General features: G+C 44.4%; 2 protein-coding genes across 3 annotated transcripts; one reads left to right on the top strand and one right to left on the bottom strand.

Annotated features, from left to right (window-relative positions):
• The first annotated feature begins 5,797 nt into the window (after positions 1-5,797).
• ptp4a1 (protein tyrosine phosphatase 4A1) lies at positions 5,798-8,884 on the top strand. The gene is made up of 5 exons (XM_056408446.1): positions 5,798-6,015; positions 6,228-6,320; positions 7,108-7,238; positions 7,419-7,493; positions 8,578-8,884. Exons 1-5 carry the CDS (start codon positions 5,911-5,913, stop codon positions 8,693-8,695), a joined length of 522 nt encoding a protein of 173 aa, XP_056264421.1. The 5' UTR covers positions 5,798-5,910; the 3' UTR covers positions 8,696-8,884.
• A 2,016-nt stretch (positions 8,885-10,900) lies between these two features.
• Positions 10,901-26,284, bottom strand: col9a1a (collagen, type IX, alpha 1a). Of its 2 annotated transcripts, none has more exons than XM_056408389.1 (32): positions 26,154-26,284; positions 25,368-25,442; positions 24,688-24,726; positions 24,491-24,553; positions 23,592-23,645; positions 23,472-23,507; positions 23,238-23,261; positions 22,963-23,016; positions 22,482-22,535; positions 22,321-22,353; positions 21,725-21,781; positions 20,888-20,941; positions 20,720-20,773; positions 20,081-20,134; positions 19,403-19,456; positions 19,283-19,336; positions 19,033-19,086; positions 18,837-18,890; positions 18,677-18,730; positions 18,294-18,338; positions 18,142-18,195; positions 17,980-18,033; positions 16,773-16,826; positions 15,463-15,534; positions 15,223-15,258; positions 15,093-15,137; positions 14,766-14,798; positions 13,436-13,582; positions 13,298-13,352; positions 12,700-12,888; positions 12,082-12,159; positions 10,901-11,618 (listed from the first exon to the last, which is right to left on the bottom strand). In XM_056408389.1, the coding sequence occupies exons 1-32, from the start codon at positions 26,226-26,228 to the stop codon at positions 11,413-11,415; spliced, it is 2,064 nt and encodes a 687-aa protein (XP_056264364.1). In that variant the 5' UTR covers positions 26,229-26,284; the 3' UTR covers positions 10,901-11,412. The 2 variants fall into 2 exon arrangements, 1 of the variants encoding a protein (XP_056264364.1); XR_008830820.1 differs by having other exon boundaries at positions 11,608-11,618; positions 12,700-12,883.
• Between the last annotated feature and the right edge of the window lie 518 nt (positions 26,285-26,802).

Here is a 26,802-nt window from a genome sequence, read left to right as displayed (position 1 = left end):
TGTAATGACTTGTGATAACAGTGAAATACCTTAAGATGTAATATTTTATACAGGCTATACACAACATACACTTCCATATATATCCGCTGCCACAAGGACAGATACAGGAGAACATTCCTGCCGACGGCTATGAGGCTCTATAACAGATCACCTCTTGCCAGATCATAGTGCAATAACTACAATAATAACTTCATATCCACACTATGTTGATCTGCACTTCACACATTTCATTTATTTACACTACACACATACACACACTTTGCATTTTGCACACTGTTTATATTTGGTGTTTTTATATTTAGTTTAATTTGTCATTAGTATTGTGTATTGTGTATGCATATATGTTGTATATATACATATATATTTTATTTATATTTTGCTTTGTATGCTTCTATATCTTTCATCCCTGTTTTTTATATTTTATATTTTATTTTTTATTTTTTTATTCTTGTGTGTTTGGTTTATTGGTGCTGCTACTGCTACGACAAATTTCCCCTTGGGGATTAATAAAGTATATATCTATCTATATCTATCTATCTATCTATCCCAATTTAAGGTTGTATCTACATTGCCCTCTCATAAAGCTTAAAGCAGTGAGTTATTGTTGCTTTTTATATTGTTATTAACTCCATTTCCAGTTGTCGTTGTGGGTGTTTTCTGGAGCCCACGTGGTGGCTGCAGGAGACGAGAGGGCAGCCCGGGCCTCGCCACCTGACCGGTGCAGCACGGAGGCAGAGAATCGGCGTTTTTCAGGGTGGGGTTTTAAAAGAGCTGCTCGTCAAGCTGGAGGCAATGACACAGAGGGTGAAACCGGAAGTTTCCTGGGTTCCTCTTCAAAATAAGGTCACGGTGCGTCATTCACGAGTAAAAAAATACATGCAAGGAATAAAAGAAAGAACATAAAGATAAAAAGCATAATATATCAGGGTATGATTATTGTGACTTAAGTGGTAATATAAGTCACCTTTAGTAACATGTAAAGTCATGGCTAACACACAGGCACGTGCACAGATAGAGCCCAGTGGTGCTCAAGCACCAGTCCCTTTGCCCTGGATGAGTAAAGTGCCCTTTTTGCTGGAGACACATTTTTTTTATTCATCCGTATTTAAGAATAAACGTTACTCTCTCTGTCATCAAGTCCCCCCAAATGTGTTTTAATATCCGACGGGGAATTTATTTGAGTTCTTGTGAGAATTTCGCCTAGACCCGCTCCGCGGCGCTCACGAGCCCCCCCCCCCTCCTCCACTTCCTCCTCCTCCTCCACTTCCTCCTCTGCTCAGTGCTCCTCGCGCCACCGAACGGCTGCACCTCCTTCTCCTCTGACCCGCAGCACCAGACCAACAGGTCATGACGGTGTTTGTCCCCTGACGTTGTTTTGTGATAAATCAACCACAACATTACGCTGCTGAAAACATGACGTCACAACTGGTCCGACGGTTCCTAAAAAAATAAACAAACAAAAACTCCGTGATTTCAAAGCCTCGTCCAGCTGTTTACTGACGTTAGTTATGTTTAGAGAATAGAGAGAGGAGAGAGAGAGAAGAGAGAGAGAGAGAGAGAGAGGAGAGAGAGAATTCAAGAGAAAAGAGAGAGAGAGGGAGAGAGAGAGAAGAGAGAGGAGAGAGAAAGAGAGAGAGAGAGAGAGAGAGAGAGAGAGAGAGAAAGAAAGAGAGAGAGAATTCTTATTCCGTTCTATTCAACAGGGGCTAGTCTAGGATTTGCGTGGCCAGACTGAAAAAAAATCCTAAGGCCTCTCTTGTTCAGAGGGCCGGGCCAAATGTGGAGGCGGGCCGTATCTGGCCCGCGGGCCTTAGTTTGAGGACCACTGCTCTTGGCTGTTGTCTATCAATATCGTTCATTTTGAAAATGACGTCAGAGGGCAATACGGATCCGTATCAGACCAGCGAGGAGGGCGATACGTGGCTGGCATGACGCCCATTAGCCAATCAGAACGCTTGTACTGTTGTTGCTATATAATAATTCATCTTTATTCATAAAGAAAATGTAAGCTAGCTGTCTGATGCTGCCAGAGGAGACGCAGGTTGAGGATGTATTGCATCATCAGTGTAATGCTGCTTATGCTTTAACTCTGTCAGAATTTTTTTTTGGCATTGGGTGCCCTTTTTTTGGGTTTGAGCACCTGCCCCCCAAAATGTCTGTGCACGTGCCTGCTAACACATGTGTGTATGTGTTTATATGTGACACTTCTTCCTAAATGAACATGAACACGCTTGAGAGCAGGAGTCAACACTAAAACAATGCTGCTGGTGTTAAAGAGGAACAACCTGCGATTCCAGTTTAAAATTCTATGTTCTTAGATCATAAAGTACTCTGTTCTTAGATCATAAAGTACTCTCTAAAATTCCCCGGAAACCACATGTGCACCTCGTTGGTTTTTGATCAAACTGGTTGGACTGACTTCTAAGTGTGTCAAGTTCAAACTAAGGACACGACGGTGTCTCTTTTGTCTCATAACTGAATGGTTGACACTTTTGTTGACAGTAAGCTATTTTGCCTGTGTGTTTCGGAACATATTTGGATGACAAGTATTGATGCATTAATACGACTTTATTGTTTAAGCTGGTATAGGGTTTATATTGAGTATCTATAAATGTACTATGAATTAAATACTTCTTGGAGTGAATAATGTCTTGCCTCAATCTATAATAATTTAGTTGAGCAGTTTATACTTCCTTTATTTTTTTACTAGAATCTGCAACAATCAAAAACAATTGTAACCTTTGTGTTTTATTTTGAAAAGTTCCGGCAGGAAATTGAATCGGTCTTTCCCAACATCGTGACGGTGTGGTCGCGGCGGATCAGGAGACTTCGGCTCCGCTCGGAGAAACACACGGGGACTGTATGGTGAAGAACCAGTTTCATAGCTTTACCTTTTTCTGGAGACCGGCTGTATGATTAAGCTACAATCTTCAATGAGTAAGCATATCCCAGTAAGTAACACGTTTCTTCCCTTTTTTTGTGGCCGCCATGTTGTTGTTGTTTTTATTGCGTCGGTTTTTATGTCTTGTCTGTGAAAAATATCTGTACGTTATCGTTACAAGCTGACCTGCAACGGGGTTTCTCCTTCTTCTATGTTGAAAATCACGGGTTTAAATACCTCCGTGACCCTGACGCCTGTCACACCAACTGACTGTTTATGTGTGATTGACTCTTTTCGTGTGTGGCTGCGACGGGGTTTCTCCTTCGTCTCCGTTGGAAAAATCACGGCCTGCTCGGTTTAAACACCTCCGCGACTCTGACGCTTCACGATAACGTCACGCTTTGTCTCGTTTTTAATCGTTAGCCCAACCGTTATTAACGGGTTGTTAACGGTTTGGTTTTTTCGTGACGTTCGTCGCGGTGACGGAAGCGGCTGGCCCGGGATGCGCAGCGCGAGCTCGTCACTCGGAAGTTACTAACGACTAACGGTCGTTTTCTTCTTCTTGTTCACGGGGAATACATATAAATGACGTCTTCTTCGTGGCTTCCATAACCCTGTCGTATTTATGTCGCGCTTTAAAAAAAGAAAAAAGATTCATCCTCCTCCGGCTCCGGGGAGAAAGGCCTCCCTCAGATGATGGCGCCCGAGTCTCCTCACGCGCACACAAAGGACGCTCCACCGGCCCCTGAACGCACCGCGACATGTCAGCCGTTTAAATGGCCACTTCGACTCGTCTCGCCTCCTCTTTGTCTCCTTATATCGCCTCCCTCACGGTCGTTTCACCTCTCTCTGTCGTAGTTTTCCACGACAAATGCTGCTTTTCAGCCGGATAATACCGGATTAAACAAAGCGTACTCGAACAGCTTATTGTAGTTGTGTGGGTGTGTGTTTTAATAGTAATTGGAGCTGGAGAGAGACACGTCCTGTAAGTGGGCATCTCTTTTAAACGCGTTTGAAGGGCCGGGTGTCAGTGAGTCAGGCCGGTGTGGATGATGATTCCCGTTAGAGCCTGAAGGCCTCGCGGTGAGATCAGCTCTCACAGGTTTGACCTACATGCACTCAAAGAAATGACTCATTGGATGATTAAATTGTTGGCAGGTTTTCCATCCAATAATTATATGCAACTCCAACTCAAATTTAGCACATCAGTGCAATAAAATGTAATTAAGTTAGTCCAACTCATTTGTATCAAATACATCTAAAATAAAATAACGATATTCATTAAATTAAATTAATTTGTGTTTGTCCAACTCAAAATATAAACTAACTAACTAACAAAATATGCAAACTCCACACAGAAGGAAGGCCCAGACTGGGAATTGAACCCACGACCCTCTGGCTGTGAGGCGACAGTGCTAGCCACTAAACCACCGTACAGCCATGAAAGTGTGTTCACCTCATGCAAACAACTGATTTTCAGAAAGCGCATGCGCAAAGAGTAGTCCCCAATGAAACACATTTATTTTGAGTTGATATGCACACCATCTAACCTAAATAAATCTAATACATGAAAGTATTCATACATTTTGTGTGACACCCATTAAATATAAATATCTATTTTTGTAATTGATTTATTTATATGTATCAAACAATATTTAAATGTGTCACCTCGAAGAAGGGCTTGAATCATTTTTGTGAGTGTAACCTAAATAAATCTAATCAATGAAAGTATTCATACATTTTGTGTTACACCCATTCAAAATAAATATCTTCGTTTTGTAATTGATTTATTTAAATGTATCAAACAATATTTAAATGGGTCACCTCTAAGAAGGGCTTGAATCGTTTTTTTTAGTGTAGATATAAATATAGATATATATACACACAAATACACATATATACATCCACACATATGTGTGGATATATATATATTATATACACATACATACACACACACAATGTATGTATATAGATATAAATATAGATATATATACACATATATACATACATACACACATATGTGTATATATATATATATATACTTCTGTTTTGCCACATAGTTGCATCATATACACACACATTTGAGTTACATCACTGTAACTGTACAATAGATCTGTCATGATATGTGTGTGTGTATTTTTGTTTTTAAAATCAAACGCAACCGACGAGCCAAAAGGAGATAATTTAATCAATTCTTTCTCCGTCTCTGCGAGCGTGTCGCGCGGATTGGCTCAGCCGTTTACCAACAAACACACGGAGAGAAAACCACGGTTAAAACGCCGGCCGACTCGTCGCAGCGCCCCTCGAGTCCTTGAAGCCCTCTCTCTGTTGTGTCCTTTTTTTCCAAATATTAAAAGGCGTCTCCTCCCTCCTTGTCTCCTTCCCTGTCTCTGTGTCCTGCAGCAGTTCTGTGGTGTTCTGGGTCACACATTTATGGAGTTTCTGAAGGGCAGTGGGGACTACTGCCAGGCTCAGCACGCTGCCTATGCAGACGAGTGAACGACCGAACTCGCCATCGAGCCGACGCACTTGAGCCTACAGGAGGGAACCCCCCCCACACGCAGGACCGGGACCGCCTCCCAGAACCAGCGACACCTCGGCCTGGATGGGGTAACTTTACCCGCTGCACACTGCCCTCGTCGGCGATCCGCCCGGCCAGAACCAAGGTGGAACCAGCCTGGTCTTTCTCTTCCTTTTTTCTTTTCTTTTCTTCCAAAGGAGAGGGGTTTTGAGTTGTTTTTCTGATTTTTCCGCCCTTTTCTTTCCGGCCGTCAACACCCTAAATTTACCCGTTGCAGCCTTTGTTTTTTTTCTCCATTTGTTCTTTTTTTTAAAGTCAACCTCGAAGAAGACCAGAGGATTTCTGTTTCTGGGTTTCTAGAAGCTCGTTTTAGACCTTTTCTGTTTAGTTTTTTTTGACATTCCCTCCCGAGTTTAACTAAGTGTTTACATTCGTGTTTTTACTCTGTGGAAGACTTTTGGGGTTTTGTTACTTTCTTCTTCTTTTTTTAAGTTTTACGTTTGTCACAATGGCTCGCATGAACAGACCGGCCCCGGTGGAGATCACCTACAAGAACATGCGGTTCCTCATTACCCACAATCCCACCAACGCCACCCTGAACAAGTTCATCGAGGTGAGCCGGATTCAAAGGTGCCAAGTTTAGTTTACACGTGTTTAAAGTAGTAAAGCTGGACTGTGTTCACATTAATAATAATAATGATGGGTGATAATCAAACAATGAAAACCCGTCGCATGATATTTCAGCCAACGTTTAACTGGAATAAAAGACGCATTTGAGACTGAAAATCAAGTGATTAATCCTGTGATGCATATTTCTTTCTCCAGGAGCTGAAGAAGTATGGAGTGACCACCGTCGTGAGGGTTTGTGAGGCCACCTATGACGCCACTCTGGTGGTGAAGGAAGGGATCCAAGTTCTGGTGAGTTCGACCCTGCGGGCCTTAATCACTACCTGTTACACCGCTGAACGGCATGCTGGGTACAGCTCGCTCAGTCGCTCGCCACATGACATGTCGAGAACAGAAGAGAGGCTGGTTGGTCGGTTGGTTGGTAGGTAGGTTGGTTGGTAGGTAGATAGTTTGGTTGGTAGACTAGTTAGTAGATTGGTTTGTAGTTAAGTAGGTAGTTAGATTGGTAGTTAGGTAGGTAGGTAAGTAGGTAGACGGACAGAGGGATTGATTCACTTGTGCCTAAAATGGTGAGAAATGCCTCAACACACAGTTTCTGAAGTTCAGACCGCTCAAACATTTTCAAACCCAAAAGATATTAAAATGAGGCAGAAAAAGATGATCCTCTCGTTTGAGAAGTTGTGACTGACAAACATTTTTTTCCTCCGCTAATTAATCCATTGAAGTATTTGTCGCTGGAACAAATTTAATGATTTGCCCTCTGGCGGCTTTTTGCCTTCCGATGACTCGGCAACACTGCACGTTTTTGTTCATGGATTCACTCAATGACAAGTCTCTCCATGATTTTCCATGGACTGATGCTATCAAAGACGACTTATTGTTTTTAAACTTAATGTGTAACCACGAAATAAAACCCTAACAAGTCATAATAAAGGCGGAGAAGCCCTCCAGCCGCCTCCTCTACAACAACATTGCCCCCCCCCCCCCCCCTGCAGCTGGTTCAGCCCTCACACTTCTTTTGTTTTGGTTTTTAATAAACCGAGCGGATGACATCATTCCCCTTCCCCTTCTCTTCCAGGATTGGCCTTTCGATGACGGAGCTCCTCCCTCCAACCAGATCGTGGACGATTGGCTGAACCTGCTGAAGCTGAAGTTCAGGGAGGAGCCGGGTTGCTGTGTGGCGGTCCACTGCGTGGCGGGGCTGGGCAGGTGAGCGCTTCTCAAGTAATGTGTTCATAAAGTACGACGTTCTTAGATTGTAAAGTACAACGTTCTTAGATCGTATCGTACTTTATTTCCTCTGTGATTATTGACGTTCGGATCCACATCGTTCGACCAGCTCCATGGAGATCCCACCTTGATGTTTCTGACCCTCTTGTGTCCCTGCAGAGCTCCGGTTCTGGTGGCGCTCGCCTTGATTGAATGTGGGATGAAATATGAAGATGCTGTTCAGTTCATCCGACAGTAAGTGAGGCTCCAGCCCCCCGCACTCCTATTAATTCACCAAAAAAGAGAGAAAAACACACAATAATGAAACTAAAAGATGATTATTTTGATAGATATTGTGATATTTTTGGCCGCGATAATCCTGTTGTGAAAATCTGATGTGGTGACAGCCCTACGAAGCTGTTGACTTTGCTTATGAAAGTAAATATTCCACTAATATTCACGTTCACGTGCAGCCGTGCATGTCAATTCTAAAAATGCTCCACTCAGAATATTATATTACAAAACGTAATATCATCGGGCCGAGTGTTCGCACAGGAGAAGGTTGTGTTTTATTTGAAAAGCTGAATTTCAGGTCAGAGGTTATACAAACACACACACACACACAGGTATCTTTAAAGAGCTGTGTGAGGTCACGTGACCCGGAGTGTGCCGAGCTGCGCAGGCGGCGTCGGTGCCCCTGGTGGACAACCCGTGTAACACAGACCGTTCACTCCCAAACAAAATGCAGGATTTCATAACACACGAGAATATCTGAAGTGCCCACACTGTGTGTCACCCCCCCCCCCCCACACACACACTAATGTTTTCGTAATGCATAACACATGGTGGGGGGGGGGGGGGGGTGATGTCTGTAAATAGCTTGTCGGTGATGCGTCACAGCTTAACATTTATTTTTCGGGCCCACGTGCTGAAATTATATTTGGATTTTTATAGAACGTTGCCACAGTGATATGGAAGAGGTTGGCATTCAGGCATTATATGTAGTTATATAATGTATATATTATAATATATATATGTTATAAAAAGGTGGCTCTACTTCTTTATTGAGTATCTCCTCACAGCGCTGCACAGATATTTAATGGCCTTGTCATCAGATTAATGCTTTCACAGTTTCATATTTCACTAACAAAATGTCGTGGCCAAAGTAATTCACCTTAATATTCTTATTGCAAACATATATTGAACAATTTTTTTTTAAATATATGGCAACGAAATTCATCTTAGTTTTGTGCGCGTTTTGTCCGATTAAAGATAATTCACCCGATGTTTTCACGTGTGTGGACCCGGTCCGGTGCTCACGGCCCGCTTGTCTCTCCAGGAAGCGCCGCGGAGCGTTCAACAGCAAGCAGCTGTTCTACCTGGAGAAATATCGTCCAAAGATGCGCCTGCGCTTCAAAGATTCCAACGGCCATCGCAATACCTGCTGCATCCAGTAGAGCCGAACCCCCCCCCCCCCCCCTCTCTCTCCCCCTCTCCCCCCCCTCCTTTGTTACATTGTAACCTTATTACCTGGCAGGCTTGTTTTCTTAGTCATTGTGTTGAAGTATTTTATTTTGAAAAACCATGTAAGTTTAAACTGCCTCCCCCCCCTTCCAGGTTCAACATTAAGTGTAAAAAAAAAACCACTGTGTGTGTGTGTGTGTGTGTCCCCCCCCCCCCCACAAAAAAAGAAAGAAAAATGTGTTGTGTGAACTGGAACCACTGTGTGTGTGTGTGTGTGTCTCCCCCCCCCCCAAAAAAAGAAAGAAAAATGTGTTGTGTGAACTGGAACCACCGTGTGTGTGTGTGTGTGTCTCCCCCCCACCCACAAAAAAAAGAAACCTTGCTAAGGGGCAGCGCTGAGTCGTGTATCATTGTGACATGTTGGATTTGGTTGTTTTGCCCAAAGAGCTCTCTGATTGGCCCGTACGGTGACGTGCCTGGACGTCTCCCCCGGTGACAGAGAGAGGCTCCGCCTTCCTCAGATCCATCAGATGCCTTACAATCGAAGCGGAACGGAGGCGGGAGGCCAACACCCCTAGCCCCCCCTCCTTCATCCCCTCCCCTCCCCCCGCGGGCATTTGGAAAACAAGGCGTTTCATTTTTCTACTTGGAAAAACAAAAACAACAAAACATATAAAAACAAAAGAAATGGTTGCCTTTGTCTTGTGCAGGAAGTCTTACGCTCACTTTTCTCTTTTTTAATATTCAATGCTTAATCGTTGCAATATTTGTCAATTGAAAGTCTAGGAATTGTTATTCTCTTCTCAAACCTCTTTGTTTACTAATTAACTGCCATGTCCACAATGTGATTCATTTTTACTTTTATTTTTAAAATATTTTTTATTTTATTTTGTTTGCTTTCCCGGCTGGACTTCCAACATCTGCGATATTTTGTACGCCTTTTTATTTGACGTCCGTAACTTAAGACTTGGATACTTGATGACTGTCTGTGAACGTGTTATTAATATTATTATTATTCGGTTGGCTATTTATACGATCAATGGATGTGAGATTTAGTACCTGTTCACCAACCTGTGACACAATAAATGATACACTGAGCCGAGGGCTGAGCCTCATCACTTCTGCTCCTCCTCATCACTCCTGCTCCTCCTCATCACTCCTGCTCCTCCTCTTCCTCCTGCTCCTCCTCTTCCTCCTGCTGCTTTCCTCCTTCATCTCCTCCTTGTTGTTCGCTTCTTTCTCCTGTTCCTTTATTGTCGTCTTCACTCCTTCTACTCCTTCTTCTCTTTGTTTTCTTCTTCTTCTTCTTCTTCTTCTTCTTCTATTGTTCCTCATTCTCTTTCTGCTTCTTCTACTTCCTTTTTCCATTGCCACCTCCTTCATCTTTCTCCTCCTTTTTCTCTTACTCTTTTGTCATCTTTTGTTTTATTATTCCTCTTATTCTTCTCCTTATTATCCTTCCTTCCATTGTCTCCTCTTCCTTGTTCATATTATCTTCCTCATTCTTATGTCGCCTTCCTCTCCTTATTCTGCTCCTCTTTATCTTACTCCGTCGTCTTCAGCTGTTTCTTCTCCCTTCCTATGTTTCCTTCTTCTTTCCTACGTCTCCTTCTCTTCCTCATTCTTCTCCCTTCCTATGTCTCCTTCCCCCTTTCCTTCTGCTCCTCGTTCTCCAGTCATCTGCTTCTTTCTCCCCTCTGCATCCTTGATGTTTCTCCTCCTCTTCCTTCCTTTGTCTCCTTCCTTCTCCTGCTGCATGTGGGTCTTTTTAACCCAACTTGAGGACTTTCAGGTCACAAAGTCCTTTAACTGAGTTAAATCACGTTTACGCGTCAGAATAATTTCTGTTTCTCTCAGATCTTCGTCGTAAACGTCGTCGTGTATGATCAACCATAAAGTCGTCGTGGGACTAAAAGGTTTCAAAAAGCTGATTTTAAAAACATTGCGTGAGTTAATTAGAAGATTTAAAAATAATTGAAGCAGTAAAGGATCAAATGGACACGTTGAGGGTTTAAATGAGTCGACTTCATTTAATATGTTTCGAATGAGACTTTCACAAGAAGAAGTTAAGATGTTAGTGTCGTCGTCATAATGTTCTTCTTCTCTAAATGACGTCATTTTATTCATGCATTACGCAATAACAATAGAGCCAAGGTTGTTGTTGTTTAGCCGCTCTCGTCGATACAAAACACGCGAGATGTTATGAAAATGTGTTTATTTCCTTCTGTACAACTCACGTCGCCTTGAACCTCCGTATAATAAATAAGAAGTCATATAAAGTCATGGGAGGTTTTCACAGGAACGCGACAGCATGAGGCCCAGCGGGGTGACGTGGATAAACAACAACAAACAAACAACAAACAACTCGTCATCAAGATGTAGAATTTGCATCTTGACAGATTTACATAAGCGTACAGGAGCTCTGGTGTAAATGTGACTTCTTCATTTCTTTAATTTTACAATGAAAAATAAAAAATAAAGTGAGGTAAAAAAAAACGATTTTAAAAAGCAAAAAAAAAATGAGCTCCCGAAATAAAAATAACATTTAAAAAAAGGACCACATCTTCCTCCCGTGGTTCTGGTCTCTCCTCCGGTGGTTCTGGTCTTTCCTCCCGTGGTTCTGGTCTCTCCTCCCGTGGTTCTGGTCTCTCCTCTGGTGGTTCTGGTCTCTCCGGTGGTTCTGGTCTCTCCTCCCGTGGTTCTGGTCTCCTCACATGTCACCGGGGCCCTTCATGCCGGAGTCCTTCGCGGAGATCGGCGCCGCCATCACGGGCAGGACGCACTGGGACGACTCGCAGTAGCCGTTCAGGCCGGCGGCGCCGGGGGGCCCGGGGACTCCGGGCACACCGGGGGCGCCGCGGGGCCCCCGGCCTCCATCGCGACCGTCAGGGCCGTAAACTGCTCGCCCGGGGTCACCTGAGAAGGGAGAAGGGGGGTAAAACTAGTTCTTGTCTTCCCTGCTCAGGAGCCCATACGCAAAACACTGGGACTCAACTTGAGTCACAGAATACTTTTAAAAAAAAGTATATCTGTAGTTCACTTTTTAGCCACACGAGGGAGCCAATCGCATAACTCAGTGGATTACTCTCTAATTATTATTTTTCACTTCATTATATAGAAATAGTTAGAAATTCTAATGAATTATCATAATGATGATTAATATAAGATTTATTATTATTATTACTATTATTATTATTATTATTATTATTATTATACCACTGTTTGATGATGTTTTTTTTCTTTGTATTTGTAATTGTATTAAAAGCCAGAAAAAGGGACGTTGAAGTCCACTCAGATTGACCTGCCGCGTGGCCTCGGTTTGATAATCTGAGTTATGAGTCAGATATTAATATTGAGGCCGTCACGGCGGGTCCTTTACCTTGTAGACCGGGGGCTCCGGGAGCTCCTTTGGCTCCTCTGGTCGTGGGTCCTCTGTCCCCTCGGTCGCCATGGTCACCTGCAGAGAGACGAGCACAGAACCATCGTGAGGTCAAGCTCCTCGGGTCCCTCCTCCTGACACCCAGATGGACCTGAAGGACCTGGAGGACCCCCGAGGAGGAACCGGGTCAGAACCGGAACGTGAGACCAGATGAAACGGAAGAAGAAACGCCAGCAAGTTATGAAGCGTAGACTTCTATACAACCAGAGGAGTCGCCCCCTGGTGGTCAGGAGAGAGAATGCAGCTTCAACACATGAAGCATAGACTTCTAAACAACCAGAGGAGCCCCCTGGTGGTCAGGAGAGAGAATGCAGCTTCAACACATGAGTGTAGACTTCTATAAAACCAGAGGAGTCGCCCTCTGGTGGTCAGGAGAGAGAATGCAGCTTCAACACATGAAGCATAAGCTTCTATACAACCAGAGGAGTCGCCCCCTGGTGGTCAGGAGAGAGAATGCAGCTTCAACACATGAGTGTAGACTTCTATAAAACCAGAGGAGTCGCCCTCTGGTGGTCAGGAGAGAGAATGCAGCTTCAACACATGAAGCCTAGACTTCACCTTTGGGTCCTTTGCGGCCCAGATGCCCAGCCGGTCCCTTCAGACCGGGCAGTCCTCGAGATCCGGTGTGTCCGGGGAAACCGTTCTCTCCGGAGACGCCCTGAGGTCCGGGCGGACCGGGGGATCCGGGCATCCCGGAGATGCCGGACTCCGGCCGGCTCAGGCTCGCTGCCAGCTGGGCCAGCTGCTCTGTGGAGGAGACGGAGGACGTCCGTATTCAGAAGCTCCATCAGCGGTCACAGTGAAACTGTGGATTACCTCAAATGTAATTTCAAAAAAATATTATATATATATATTATATATATATATATATATGTATATATGCGTCACAAATGAGAATCCATTCACCACAGAGACATTCATGAAAGCCCTGAGATGAAAAATAAATAAATACATGTTCTTTTGTGTTTTTGTATCATTTAAAGGTGAATCATGTTTATTGTTTAATATCCCACGTGTTAACCTAGCATTTAATCATTACATCTGGCTTTGGATGATAGTATTAACATATATACATCGTCTCGTTGGAGGGCGGGAAACAAAAGGGCTTCAATCGCATATTTTTCATGTGATTTTAATTTCTCGATGAAGACCTCACCTTGCATCACCCTCATGCAGACCTGCTTGATGTGTGTATCTGTTGAGGATTTTCCCTGAGAGAAAGAAATAAATAAATAAAGACGGTTGACATCGACGAGCCCTTCTCGTTTCCGTGGCCTTCTTAAACGAATCTCACCGCTGGCCCCTGCGACCCCGGCAGGCCCGGGACGCCCATGTCGCCCTGCATGCCCCGAGGGCCCGGTTGGCCGTCTTTGCCCTCTTTGCCCTCTTGACCTCTGCCGCCCTCGGGTCCTTTATTCCCCGTCTCTCCCGGTGGGCCCGTCTGATCACAACACAATGCACAAGGTTAACTCAAGAGAGAGGAGGAGGAGGTGGTGGGGGTTAGTAACAAGAGGGAGGAGGAGGGGGGGTGGGTTAGTAACAAGAGGGAGGAGGAGGTGGTGGGGGTTAGTAACAAGAGGGAGGAGGAGGTGGTGGGGGTTAGTAACAAGAGGGAGGAGGTGGTGGTGGGGGTTAGTAACAAGAGGGAGGAGGAGGTGGTGGGGGTTAGTAACAAGAGGGAGGAGGTGGTGGTGGTGGTGGGGGTTAGTAACAAGAGGGAGGAGGTGGTGGGGGTTAGTAACAAGAGGGAGAAAGTGGTGGTGGTGGTGGGGTGGGGTTTAGTAACAAGAGGGGGGAGGAGGTGGTGGTGGTGGGGGTTAGTAACAAGAGGGAGGAGGTGGTGGTGGTGGTGGGGGTTAGTAACAAGAGGGAGGAGGAGGTCGTGGGGGTTAGTAACAAGAGGGAGGAGGAGGTGGTGGGGGTTAGTAACAATAGGGAGGAGGAGGTGGTGGGGGTTAGTAACAAGAGGGAGGAGGAGGTGGTGGGGTTAGTAACAAGAGGAGGAGGTGGTGGTGGGGTTAGTAACAAGAGGAGGAGGTGGTGGTGGGGTGGGGTTAGTAACAAGAGGAGGAGGTGGTGGTGGGGTTAGTAACAAGAGGAGGAGGAGGTGGTGGGGTTAGTAACAAGAGGGGAGGAGGTGGTGGGGTTAGTAACAAGAGGGAGGAGGTGGTGGTGGTGGGGGTTAGTAATAAGAGTGAGGAGGAGGTGGTGGGGGTTAGTAACAAGAGGGAGGAGGTGGTGGTGGGGGTTAGTAGCAAGAGGGAGGTGGTGGTGGGGGTTAGTAACAAGAGGAGGAGGTGGTGGTGGGGTTAGTAACAAGAGGAGGAGGAGGTGGTGGGGTTAGTAACAAGAGGAGGAGGTGGTGGTGGGGTTAGTAACAAGAGGAGGAGGTGGTGGTGGGGGTGGGGGTTAGTAACAAGAGGGAGGAGGAGGTGGTGGGGGTGGGGGTTAGTAACAAGAGGGAGGAGGAGGTGGGGGTTATAAACAAGAGGGGGGGGAGGAGGTGGGGGTGGTGGGGGTTATAAACAAGAGGAGGTGGTGGAGGAGGTGCATGTTGCTAACTGGAGGTGTGGATCAGTGTTGTTGTCATGGTGAACTCCAGCAGCTGCTTCACAGTAACGTACCGATCCTCTCTCTCCTGGTTCTCCTTGATCGCCCTGAGGAGGAGGAGGAGAGACAGAGAGGAGGAGGAGGAGGAGAGACAGAGAGGAGGAGGAGAGACAGAGAGGAGGAGGAGGAGGAGGAGGGACAGAGAGGAGGAGGAGGAGGAGAGACAGAGAGGAGGAGGAGGAGGGACAGAGAGGAGGAGGAGGAGGAGGAGGGACAGAGAGGAGGAGGAGGAGGAGGACGAGAGACAGAGAGGAGGAGGAGGAGGGACAGAGAGATGTTTGATGTCTTCCTCTGTTCTTCTGTTTTGATGTTTTCTCTCCTCAGTGAAACCTGAAGCTCACCAGCTCTCCCACAGCTCCGGCTGCTCCTTCGTCTCCTGAGGATCCCTGGAACAAAAACAAATGTGTGAATGACGTCCTGCAGGTCAACACATCAACAACAACAACAACAACATGAATCCATGACACCTACCTGGTCTCCTTTTGGACCATCGAGGCCGACGCCCCCCTGAGGACAAACAGATGTTTATTTACTCATGTCAAATGTTGTTGTTTTTAACTCTTTAATTTCATGATTTTGTTTATCTTCCTTTAAAACCCTCAGAACCATCAAAACCATCAAAACCATCAGAACCATCAGAACCATCAGAACCATCAAACCCTCCACCAGGTGACAGGTGGAGGTCAGCAGGGGTCACGTTGCGTCTCTCACCCTGTCGCCCTTCTGGCCGCGATAACCTGCAGGGCCAGGAAGTCCAGGAAGGCCCTGGTTCCCTTGGCCTCCCTACACACACACACACACACACACACACACACACACACACACACACACACACACACACACACAAATAAACATGTTAAAACCACACACTGTACCCACACCCAGATTCACCACACAAGAGCGCCTGTGTGAAGCTCCCCCACCTTCACCTGAAGTATAAAAACATCTCCAGCTTCACATCATCTGATCTGAGGAGAGGCTGTAGGGACCTGAAGACCCCCCCCCCCCCACCCCACATGTCACCGTGTGTGTGTGTGTGTGGGGGGGGGGGGGTGTACTGATTGTGGTGTACAGTCGGCCGGCGGGTTTCAGGCATTCCTGGGGAACAGAGAGCTCTTTCAGGGCTTCTCAGCTTCTTTCCCCCCCCCCCCCCCTTTGGCCCTCGGATGTCTGCAACAAGAAGCCATTCATGCCCCGGATTACAGACTTAACTGTAGAGCCACAGACCTGCCACTCTATAATAATAATAAAAAAGCACGACCCGAGGCTTCAGTTCCCAGATACCAGATTTATCTTGGTGGACGAACCTCGTGTTCAAAACACGTTCTGGATCGGAGAAAGTTTTTCTGAACACCGATTGGCCCCCGATCTCTTAGTTTGATATGGAGCCGAGGTCCCGCAGTGGAAAAGGGTTCGGCCCTGGGCCGTCAATCACATCGACGGGATTATTATGTTTTGCTTTTTATCAAAATACATATATTTTTTAAACTGCTTCACGATCCATCCAGGGTCTAACATTTACATCTTACCATAATCCTGTTATTTTTCTCTCAGGTTGAAAGGAGTGTTGTTCACGCCCACATGTTGACCAAATGATTACGATTAATTTTTAAAAATCCACGTGTCATATTTATGGAACACATCGGAGAAAGAGAGTTCCTAAATTTGGCTTCTACGGGTTTAAGAAATGTTATATTTTAAGATGTCTGTGTGTGATTATGTACCAACCCATAATGAATGCTATTACAATAAATGGACGAGTTTGTCTTGACTTCGTGAACATCATGAATCCTTTTCTTCGTTTTAACATAACATAAACCCCATATTTGGACGTATAACTCATGTTTGGAGTACCACAGGGTTCTGTGCTGGGGCCAGACCTCTTTTAGGCACGTTTCAGCTCACTTGATGAGGTTCAAACTGATTTTTCTTTATTTGTCGGAACTAATTGATTTTCTTTGTCACGCGGAATTGCTTTTAAATGGATGTTCAGATTACGAGGGGCGTCATGAAGATCTTACCCGGGGGCCTGGGGATCCCAGAGGCCCGTCAGGCCCCTTCTCTCCTCGTCCGCCCTGAAAGAGACAAAAGAACATTTGAATGTGGATAGAAACCACAAATAGATGTCTAAATGTAACTAGAAATATTTACTTTAGCTCCATTAAATCTGTTTTCTTTAGTTTACTGTGGACACAAATTCAGAATATTTTGTATGTACAAAATATTTGCGATTGGAGCTGTCAATGAAGTTCGACTTAAGTTACTAAAATGTGTTTCTGGGATGAATTATTGTAGAGACGTCATCAAGGAAACTATTTCATGAACAGGTAACATTAAGAGAAGATGCGGGTGTATTTTCTGGCAGTTCTTATGTCACACTTTTCTATAATATATATCATATACAGGACTGTCTCAGACAATTAGAATATTGTGATAAAGTTCTTTATTTTCTGTAATGCAATTAAAAAAACAAAAATGTCATGCATTCTGGATTCATTACAAATCAACTGAAATATTGCAAGCCTTTTTCTTTTTTTTATATTGCTGATTATGGCTTACAGCTTAAGAAAACTCTAAAATCCTATCTCATAAAATTTTAATATTTCCTCAGACCAAGTAAAAAAAAAGATTTATAACAGCTGAGTGTTTGTCAAGGCTCAGGAAACCCTTGCAGGTGTTTCGAGTTAATTAGACAATTCAAGTGATTTGTTTAATACCCTACTAGTATACTTTTTCATGATATTCTAATATTTAGAGATAGGATATTTGAGTTTTCTTAAGCTGTAAGCCATAATCAGCAATATTAAAAGAATAAAAGGCTTGCAATATTTCAGTTGATTTGTAATGAATCCAGAATGCATGACATTTTTGTTTTTTTAATTGCATTACAGAAAATAAAGAACTTCATCACAATATTCTAATTTTCTGAGACAGTCCTGTATATATATATATATACATCTATGTATATATATGGACTCATATATATATATATATAAGTAAATATGTTTATATATATATGTATGTATATATATATATGTATATATATACACATATATCCTTTTCACAATCCACAGTCATCAGGATGAGTGACCAAACGCCGGAGCCAGGAAGTGAAAACCTTGTTTCCTGTTTTCTGTTTCCAATTTCCCATTTCCAATTTCCCATTTCCTGTTTCCCATTTCTTGTTTCCCACACCTTTTGCTAAATTGAAGTGAAATGCCGACTCACCGGTCCTCCTCGGGCTCCGACCGGGCCGACCTCGCCCTGCTCGCCTCGCTCGCCCTGCAGGCCGAGACAACGCCGCTCGTCACATGTTGAACCGGCTCAAATCAAAAAGGCTAAAGACAAACAAACGAACTCTAGTTGTAGAAGGAAGTGAACTCAACGTACTTGTTTCCCTAGAGACCCCATCGGGCCTCCGGCACCCGGGTCACCGGCTTTACCCTGGAGACGTACGGAGGAAAACAGGAACGTTTATTTCAGGATAATCATAATGTAGCGTTGCAAATATATCTGCTATTAATCAATAAAAATGATCGTACCACCGCACCGCTGACTCCCTTCTGTCCGTAAGATCCCGGCAAACCCTGCGCGAAGACAAGGAGATCAAACATCAACAACATCAACATCAACAACATAAACAACATAAACAACATCAATGACATCAACAACATCAACAACATCAATCACATCAATCACATCAACAACATCAACAACATCAACATCAACAACATCAACAACATCAATCATATCAACAACATCAACAACATCAACATCAACAACATCAACAACATCAATCACATCAACAACATCAATCACATCAACAACATCAACAACATCAATCACATCAACAACATCAGCAACAACAACATCGCTCACGCTGACGGCGACTCTGGGATGCTCTGAGGTCAAAGGTCACACTTACAGGAAGTCCTTGTGGGCCAGCGTCCCCTGGAGCCCCATCCTTTGCTAGAAGACCCTAAAAAACACAAACACACACTTTCAGAATTTTTCAAACTAAAAGCACAAACAAAACAAAACTATATCAACTGCTGTGAAATGTGTGTGAACAACATGACCGGCACCTTGGATCCGGGCAGGCCGGGTATCCCCTCGCGGGCGTCTGGACCGGCGAGGCCCTAAAGCAGAGGTCCACGTGGATCGTTAGACGCTCACGTGTTGCATTGTGGGACGGGAAACACGTTTCTTTATGTTTGCGAATAGGAAAAGCAGCGGGACAGTCTTTATTTATTTATTGATCGATTGATGAGCGTAGCTAACCGGCTCTCCTTTTGGACCCGGCACTCCTCTGATTCCAGACGAGCCTCCACCCCCCTGTACAACAACAACAACAACAATAACAAATGGAGAGAAAAACAGAAACATTTTTAATTCATGACATCAAAATAAAACAACACTCTGAAAGGAGAAACCAAAGGAACAGTGACGTCATCGAAAGATATGATCACATGTATGTTATATTGTCTTTAACAGAGTGACATGGGGTCATTTCCTGTGTGAGACCTCTCACCTGCACTCCGGCCGGCCCGTGCTCACCGACGGCTCCTCTTTGGCCCGGGTCGCCCTAAAAGATGTCGTCGTTATTGTCGCGGTTATACAGAGAGGGGGGGGGGGGGGCAACAAGACTCACCGGGCCTCCCTGGATCCCCCGATGACCTCCATCGCCGGGTTTTCCACGAGGTCCCTGAGTGTGGAGACGGGGAGGAATGTTTAATTAGTGATTCGGGATTTTTTTCGATTAAAAGATGTCAGGTCGCATAAATAGTTTAGATTACTCTGCCGATTAGTTGCTCAATCTATTGATTAATCATTTCTAATAATCGTCTATAAAGTGGCAGAAAATAGAGAACAAAGGTGTCAAATGTCCTTAAATGTCCTTAAATGTCATTAAATGTCCTTAAATGTCCTTAAATGTATTGTTTTGTGCGAAACCAAATGTTTTTCCATTTTAATATGATATTTAAAAAACAATTGAGAGGCTGAAAACAGATATTTTTGCATGAATAAGTAATTTTCCCGATTAATCGACGGTCAAAAAATGCAACGAATCAATCCGTCAAATATTTGCCGCAGCTTTCTAGTTTTGTGTTTCTTAATCCCCAAAAAGACAATTCAGCCAACGGTATATTCCATTATGAGCTTTTATTTTGAAATGTACTTTATGTAAGGTAAGGCGGTTAACCATCGTGAGCCCGGTCCTGATGGATAATTGACAGCCAGTTTTATAGTGTGTCTGTGTGTGTGTGTGTGTGTGTCTGTGTGTGTGTGTGTGTATGTGTCTGTGTGTGTGTGTGTGTGTGTGTCTCACCTTGTCCCCGATGGAGCCCATTATTCCCAGGAGGCCTCTTGGTCCACCTTGGCCCTAAAGAGAGACAGAAGAGTCCAGCGTGAGGAGGACGCCACGATGTGTTTACGTTGTTCACGATGTGTTCCCGATGTTCACGTTGTGTTGACGTTGTGTTCACGATGTGTTCATGATGTGTTCACCATGTGTTCACGATGTTCACGTTGTGTTGACGTTGTGTTTACGTTGTTCACTTTGTGTTTACGTTGTTCACGTTGTGTTCACGTTGTGTTCACGATGTGTTCACGATGTTCACGTTGTGTTGACGTTGTGTTTACGTTGTTCACTTTGTGTTCACGATGTTCACTTTGTGTTTACGTTGTTCACGTTGTGTTCACGATTTGTTCACGATGTGTTCACGATGTTCACGTTGTGTTAACGTTGTTCACTTTGTGTTTAAGTTGTTCACGTTGTGTTCACGATTTGTTCACGATTTGTTCACGATGTTCACGCTGTGTTAACGTTGTGTTAACGTTGTTCACTTTGTGTTTATGTTGTTCACGTTGTGTTGACATTGTGTTCAGATTGTGTTGACGTTGTGTTCACGTTGTGTTGACTTTGTTCACGTTGAAGGTTGAGAGAGAAAACGGTGGAATATCTTACCGGCAATCCCTGAGTGCCGACTTCCCCCAGCAGCCCCTGAGCTCCTTCCTCTCCCTGAAGAGGAACACGAGTTATGACCTTCAACAAGCTATGACCTTCAACATCTTCTAGAACGTTTATGTTATCAGGAATAAGGTCTCAAGGGGCTGAGAGAGGAAAGGATGTTACCTTGTGTCCTTGTCTTCCGGGCTCCCCGGATTCACCTTTCACCCCCTTGTGGCCCTGCAGACAGACGGGAGGAAGGCCACAAGGAGAAGGTCACAAGGAGGAAGGTCACAAGGAGGAAGGTCATGAGGAGAAGGTCACAAGGAGGAAGGTCACAAGGAGGAAGGTCATGAGGAGAAGGTCACAAGGAGGAGGGTCACGAGGAGGAGGGTCATGAGGCGGAAGGTCATGAGGAGGAAGGTCACGAGGAGGAAGGTCATGAGGAGAAGGTCACAAGGAGGAGGGTCACGAGGAGGAGGGTCATGAGGCGGAAGGTCATGAGAAGATCACAAGGAGGAGGGTCACGAGGAGGAGGGTCATGAGGCGGACGGTCATGAGGAGGAAGGTCACGAGGAGGAAGTTCACGAAGAAGAAGGTCATGGGGAGGAAGGTCATGGGGAGGAAGGTCATGAGGAGGAAGTTCACAAGGAGGAAGGTCACGAGGAGGAAGGTCATGAGGAGAAGGTCACAAGGAGGAGGGTCACGAGGAGGAGGGTCATGAGGCGGAAGGTCATGAGGAGGAAGGTCACGAGGAGGAAGTTCACGAAGAAGAAGGTCATGGGGAGGAAGGTCATGAGGAGGAAGGTCACGAGGAGGAAGTTCACAAGGAGGAAGGTCACGAGGAGGAAGGTCACCATAAATAAATATAAATATTAAAATATATATAGATATTTATATATAAATATATATATTTATATATAAAAATATATATATATATTTTAAAATTACATCTAATTATATATATGTATATATATATATATACATATATATACAAAACAACGTCCGTGACATTTCATTGACCTTCATGCCGGGGAGACCAGAATGTCCGTTGAGTCCAGCGGGGCAGGCGTTGGGACACTGAAAAACACAGCAGCCTATTTGAGGTCATGGAAGAGCGCTGCCACTAGGGGGCTCCACCGTCCTGTGACCCCCACAGGGGGAGGGGGCCAGGATGGGTAGATTAACAAAAAATGTTTTATTGTTTACAACAAATTGCCTGTGCTTTACTTTTATTTTTGATAATTTAAAAAAAATACTCAAAGTATGTATATACCTTGTGAGGGCAGCCAAGTGATGTTTAATTCACTGAAAGTTATTTGGAGTTCAGGCATTAATGTCATGAAGAGGACGATGTGCATTTGGAAGATTAGTAGCTGGTTTAGTCTCAGATGTCTGAGCTTTCTACGAGCACTTGAACTCATCACGCTGGCTTTCAGTTATATATAAACTTATTTTACCTTTTTTTGTTTTTTTTGTTTTATTCTTCTTCCAATCAACTGCGAATCGACCAGAATATTATTCATTCTTGCAGTTTAAAAAGTAGCAGCGTGTACAGCATGTAATGTGCTTTTATTTTGACGAGTCAGAGAGCAGCCCTGGCTGTAAGTGAATCTTACCAGTTCCTCTCCTTGGTACACGGGCGGAGGACCCTGGGAAAAAACAAGTTTTCATTTAGTTAACAAATAAGAAACATAATACTCTGACATTTAAACCAGTTGTAATTTCTTTCCTCCCCGTCGTTAGAGTACGTGTGTTTTTATATTTTAATAATATTTACCCGCGGCCCAGCAGCACCAGGACGACCCACTTGACCTCTCTTGCCTCTTGTTCCCTGTGAGAGATTAAAATAAAAGTAACATATCTATAACACATCTTATATATAAATGTATGTTAACTTATATATAAATATATATATGTATATGTATATATATATATATAAGCTAACATATCTATAACACATCTTATATATATATGTATGTATATATATAAAATATATATACATATATTTAATATATATATATATATATTTTTCTCTCTCTATATATATATATTATATATAGGTTAACATTCGCTAACATATAATGTTGTCTTTACTTATTACTAAAATGTTTAATTTCATGCCAAAAAAAGAAGGACAAAAATTTGTATTACAGTGAAAAAATCGATATAATAAAATACAAGAATCAAGAAGACCTTTAGAAATATAATTTATCGTTTATCATGTGAATTTAAACACGATTCACGCGAATAAAACTCACAGTAGATCCGATTTTGCCGAGTTCCCCTGGAAGCCCGTCTGTCCCCGGGATGCCCTGTTAGCACACACACACACACACACACACACACACACACACACACACACACACACACACACCCCGTTAGAACACACAGAACACCCAGAACACCTAGAACACCTAGAACTACTTCTAGGATGTGAAATATAATGATCGCTGTACTACAGCCGTGGGGAGTGACCTGGTAACCAGTACCTGTAACCATAGCAACCGTGCATGTAGACGCTGTGCATACTCACATCCAGCCCGTCAGGTCCGGCGCCCTGAGGACAAACATCACGAGTCAATCACAACAAACTGTGAGGACGAGACGTCTTTAGATTTATTTATTTAATTGTTTACAAAACACAAACACAAACATATTCAGTTCAATGCGACGCAGAAAAAAGAAACGCTCGTCTGCATGTCGTGAAAATCCGAACACGTCTTTTCACTGTTGTGTATTTATGTGTTGTTGTTGTTGTTGTTCTTACCGGCTCTCCAGAAAGCCCTCGCGTCCCAGAATCCCCCTGGAAACAAACAACAACAACGCCGTTAAGTGTGGAACAACAAACGCAGCGTGAGGATCAGCAGAGAGACCCCGGAGGACGTACCTTTGGTCCTTTGGGGCCGACGGCGCCGGAATCTCCATGAGGTCCAACGGGGCCCTGAACGCAACATTAAAACATCACCATGAATAATGATGCTTCACACACAGCTGAGGACACGATGAAGGCTTCTTCATCATCATCATCATCATCATCATAAGGACACGATGAAGGCTTCATTATCATCATCATCATCATCATCATCATGAGGACACGATGAAGGCTTCATCATCATCATCATCATCACGAGGACATGATGAAGGCTTCATCATCATCATCATATGACATCAAGAAGGGGGCGTGGCCTAGCTTCCATAAGCCCCTCCCCTGCCTCCATAAATAACCCTCAACACTTTCCACCTGGTCAAAGGGAACAGCGAAGGAAAGGAAGCAGAGACAGCGCCCGAAAAACACCACCTCATCTCTTCATCTCCTCATCTCCTCATCTCTTCATCTCCTCATCTCCTCATCTTCTCATCTCCTCATCTCCTCATCTTCTCATTTACTCAACCCCTCATCTCCTCCTCATCTCATCTCCTCATCTCCTCATCATCTCATCTCCTCATCTCCTCATGGCAGTCCTCTCCCCACAAAGTCAGAGTCTCACATGAAGCTCTGAATCTGTTCTGACACACCTCCTCCATTCTGCACCTCCTCCATTCTGCACCTCCTCCAACCGGCACGCGTTCCGCCGGTCTAGTCAGCGGCGGTCTCCCCCCCTCCCCCTCCATCCTCACACAAAAAGACCCCTGTTTCTGAGGAGACCCCTGAATAGCTCGGGTTGGTTTATTCTCTCGGAGGCCAAAACAAACCGCTCACACATCTGAGGAGCTCAGATCAATGCAGCCTCTTGTTGGAGAGCTCGACTCTCCCACGGACCACGAACGCACCGTCCACACACTTACGTCTGCGCCCGGGAGGCCCGCGGCCCCGGGGGCTCCGGCCCGCCCGTTGTCACCGTCGGCACCCTGGAAGAAAGAAGAAGAAGAAGAAGAAGAAGAAGAAGAAGAAGAAGAAGAAGAAGAAGAAGAAGAAGGAGGTTCATCAGTTCCACGTCGGCAACGAGGATGAAACGTGTTCCTCTCTTCTTGAGTCGCCTCACCGGTCCTCCGTCCACCGTGGAGTCTTCTCCCCGTTCGCCCTGAGGATCAGATGATGATGAACTTCAGCAACATTTATTTATTTTATTTCCCATTTGTATATTTTTCTGACAGCTTTTTTGAGAAATTTTTCTCTTTCTTTTATATATTTTTTAACCGCATTCTTCATATTTTAGCTGGATTTCAATATTTATATTCTGTGAAGGATTCGGGATCTTCTCCACAGACATTGTGGTCGTGTGAAGAGGCCGGAGAAGCAGCACGTGTTAATAAGAATACACACAGACACACACACACACACACACACACACACACACACATGAATATAAATAACACTGAACTATAACCGTGGTGCATTTGAGGGAAACTTGAACTCAGGAAACCTGGATTCTGGCTCCGTTGTCTTACGCTGTCGGGAGTCATCAGGATACATGTCTGAGTTTATTTAATGAGGGTATATACAAAAATAATTCCAGTGTTTAATCTAAATGAACTGAGTGTATTTTAATAAAATCAACAGCGGCTCATGAGCGTTAATCTGGTCGTCATGTGAGGAACTTCTTGTTAAAACTCTAAAACCGGCTTCATTGTTCACTGGTTGATAACTCAGAAAGCTTCAGTCAAACATCTTAATAATAAAACACCACACACACACACACACACACACACACACTGGACTCACATCAATGCCGTCCACTCCGGAGAAGCCCGCTACGCCAACGGGCCCCTGGGGGCCTCTGGGACCGACCGGGCCCCTCTGCAAGCAAAACACACACAAATTATAATTTCTCACTTTTTTAATTTTTACTCTCACTTTAAAAAAATCATCTTCTAGAGCGGCGGCTCACACAGAGGCTCATTGTCTGGGCGGGGGGGGTGGGGGGTCAGGAAAACCAGACCCGGTCCCCCATTATACTCCCACTACACCGCATGTTCGTCCTGCTGGTGCCGCCTGGACCTGGAGGGTCCAGGTGTGTCCGACCGACGCCAGTTTCTGGCCCTTTTTCTTCTAATATTAATAATGCTGCTTTTGCACATTTCTTCTTCTTTTTAAAAAAACACATCAAAGTCATTTAAATGAAACATTCCCGTGTCACATCCGGATTTTCTTTTACAAATAAAGCCAATAATGAATGAAAGTACACTTGAGTCTTTAAAAAAAAAAGGTTCTCCACGTGAAAGATTGAATAAAGATGGATTTGAAGCACGACAGCAACGCACACGGTGGATTTTAAGAGGGTCAGATAGAGGGAGATATGAGTAAAGTGAAGAGAAATAAGCTTTAAGTGCCAACAGGAATATAACACACCACAAGAGATTCACATCACATGGATAAAGTTACTAACAAGGAGCGTACAGTCACCTCAGAGTCCCAATTATGTGAAATAAAACCCCTTTGAGGTCCAATAAGCCTCACGCCCTGTGGGAACAAAGAGAGTAAAGGAGGAGAACCCGTGTCTTCTCTCACCTGAGCCGAGCAGATCAACACGATTTGCAACAGAATCACCAGCGAGGACGCTCTGCGGATGCTGGAGAGCCTCATGTTCTTCCCGGGGCCGAGGAAGACGCTTGAAAAAGTCCCTTATTTCCCAGATTGGACGCGGCTCACGGACGGTCCACCTGTCAGCCCACTGAAAACCCCGCCGGCCGCAGGAAGGGGAGGACGCTCGGAAAGCCCTGATTATTCATAAGGAGTTGAGGCTGAGCAGGAGGAGGAGGAGAAGGAGGGGGGGGCTTCTCCTCACACACAGGGTGGACTGTACTCACCTTGACTCTGGAATTAAGTTGAATTTGATGACACAAGTTGACATTGTCCTTTAGAAGGGGGGAAAAGAAGGTCTGGAGGAATGACGGTATCATGTTCAGTGTTTTTTTAGGTTTATTGCTGCTCGTGATGTTGGAGCTCAAACATCAGTCACAGTTGATGTTTAGTATGATCCTTGAATCCTTGAATCCTTGAAACAATGCATGTGTTGTGTATTAAATATAAGACCATTTAAACACCCGAAGGTCAGAGGTCAAGAGGAAGTATTTAGAAGTAGAGGTACTAAAAGGCTTCCGCATGGTGAAAGTACTCTACAGTACACGTACAAGTACTTCAGTGAAGTATGTAAGTA

The sequence above is a fragment of the Pseudoliparis swirei genome, chromosome 24, assembly GCF_029220125.1.
Source record: "Pseudoliparis swirei isolate HS2019 ecotype Mariana Trench chromosome 24, NWPU_hadal_v1, whole genome shotgun sequence".
In the NCBI taxonomy this organism is placed as follows: domain Eukaryota; kingdom Metazoa; phylum Chordata; class Actinopteri; order Perciformes; family Liparidae; genus Pseudoliparis; species Pseudoliparis swirei.
This window is presented reverse-complemented; position numbering and strand designations above follow the sequence as displayed.

Coding starts and splice junctions, on each gene's coding strand:
- ptp4a1 (XM_056408446.1), top strand. CDS start 5,911: ATGGCTCGCATGAACAGACCGGCCCCGGTGGAGATCACCTACAAGAAC. Junction 6,321..7,107: donor AGGAAGGGATCCAAGTTCTG/GTGAGTTCGACC, acceptor CTTCTCTTCCAG/GATTGGCCTTTCGATGACGG. Junction 7,239..7,418: donor TGCGTGGCGGGGCTGGGCAG/GTGAGCGCTTCT, acceptor GTGTCCCTGCAG/AGCTCCGGTTCTGGTGGCGC.
- col9a1a (XM_056408389.1), bottom strand. CDS start 26,228: ATGAGGCTCTCCAGCATCCGCAGAGCGTCCTCGCTGGTGATTCTGTTG. Junction 23,646..24,490: donor CGGGCCTCCCGGGCGCAGAC/GTAAGTGTGTGG, acceptor TGTTGCGTTCAG/GGCCCCGTTGGACCTCATGG. Junction 23,017..23,237: donor CCGGACCTGACGGGCTGGAT/GTGAGTATGCAC, acceptor GTGTGCTAACAG/GGCATCCCGGGGACAGACGG.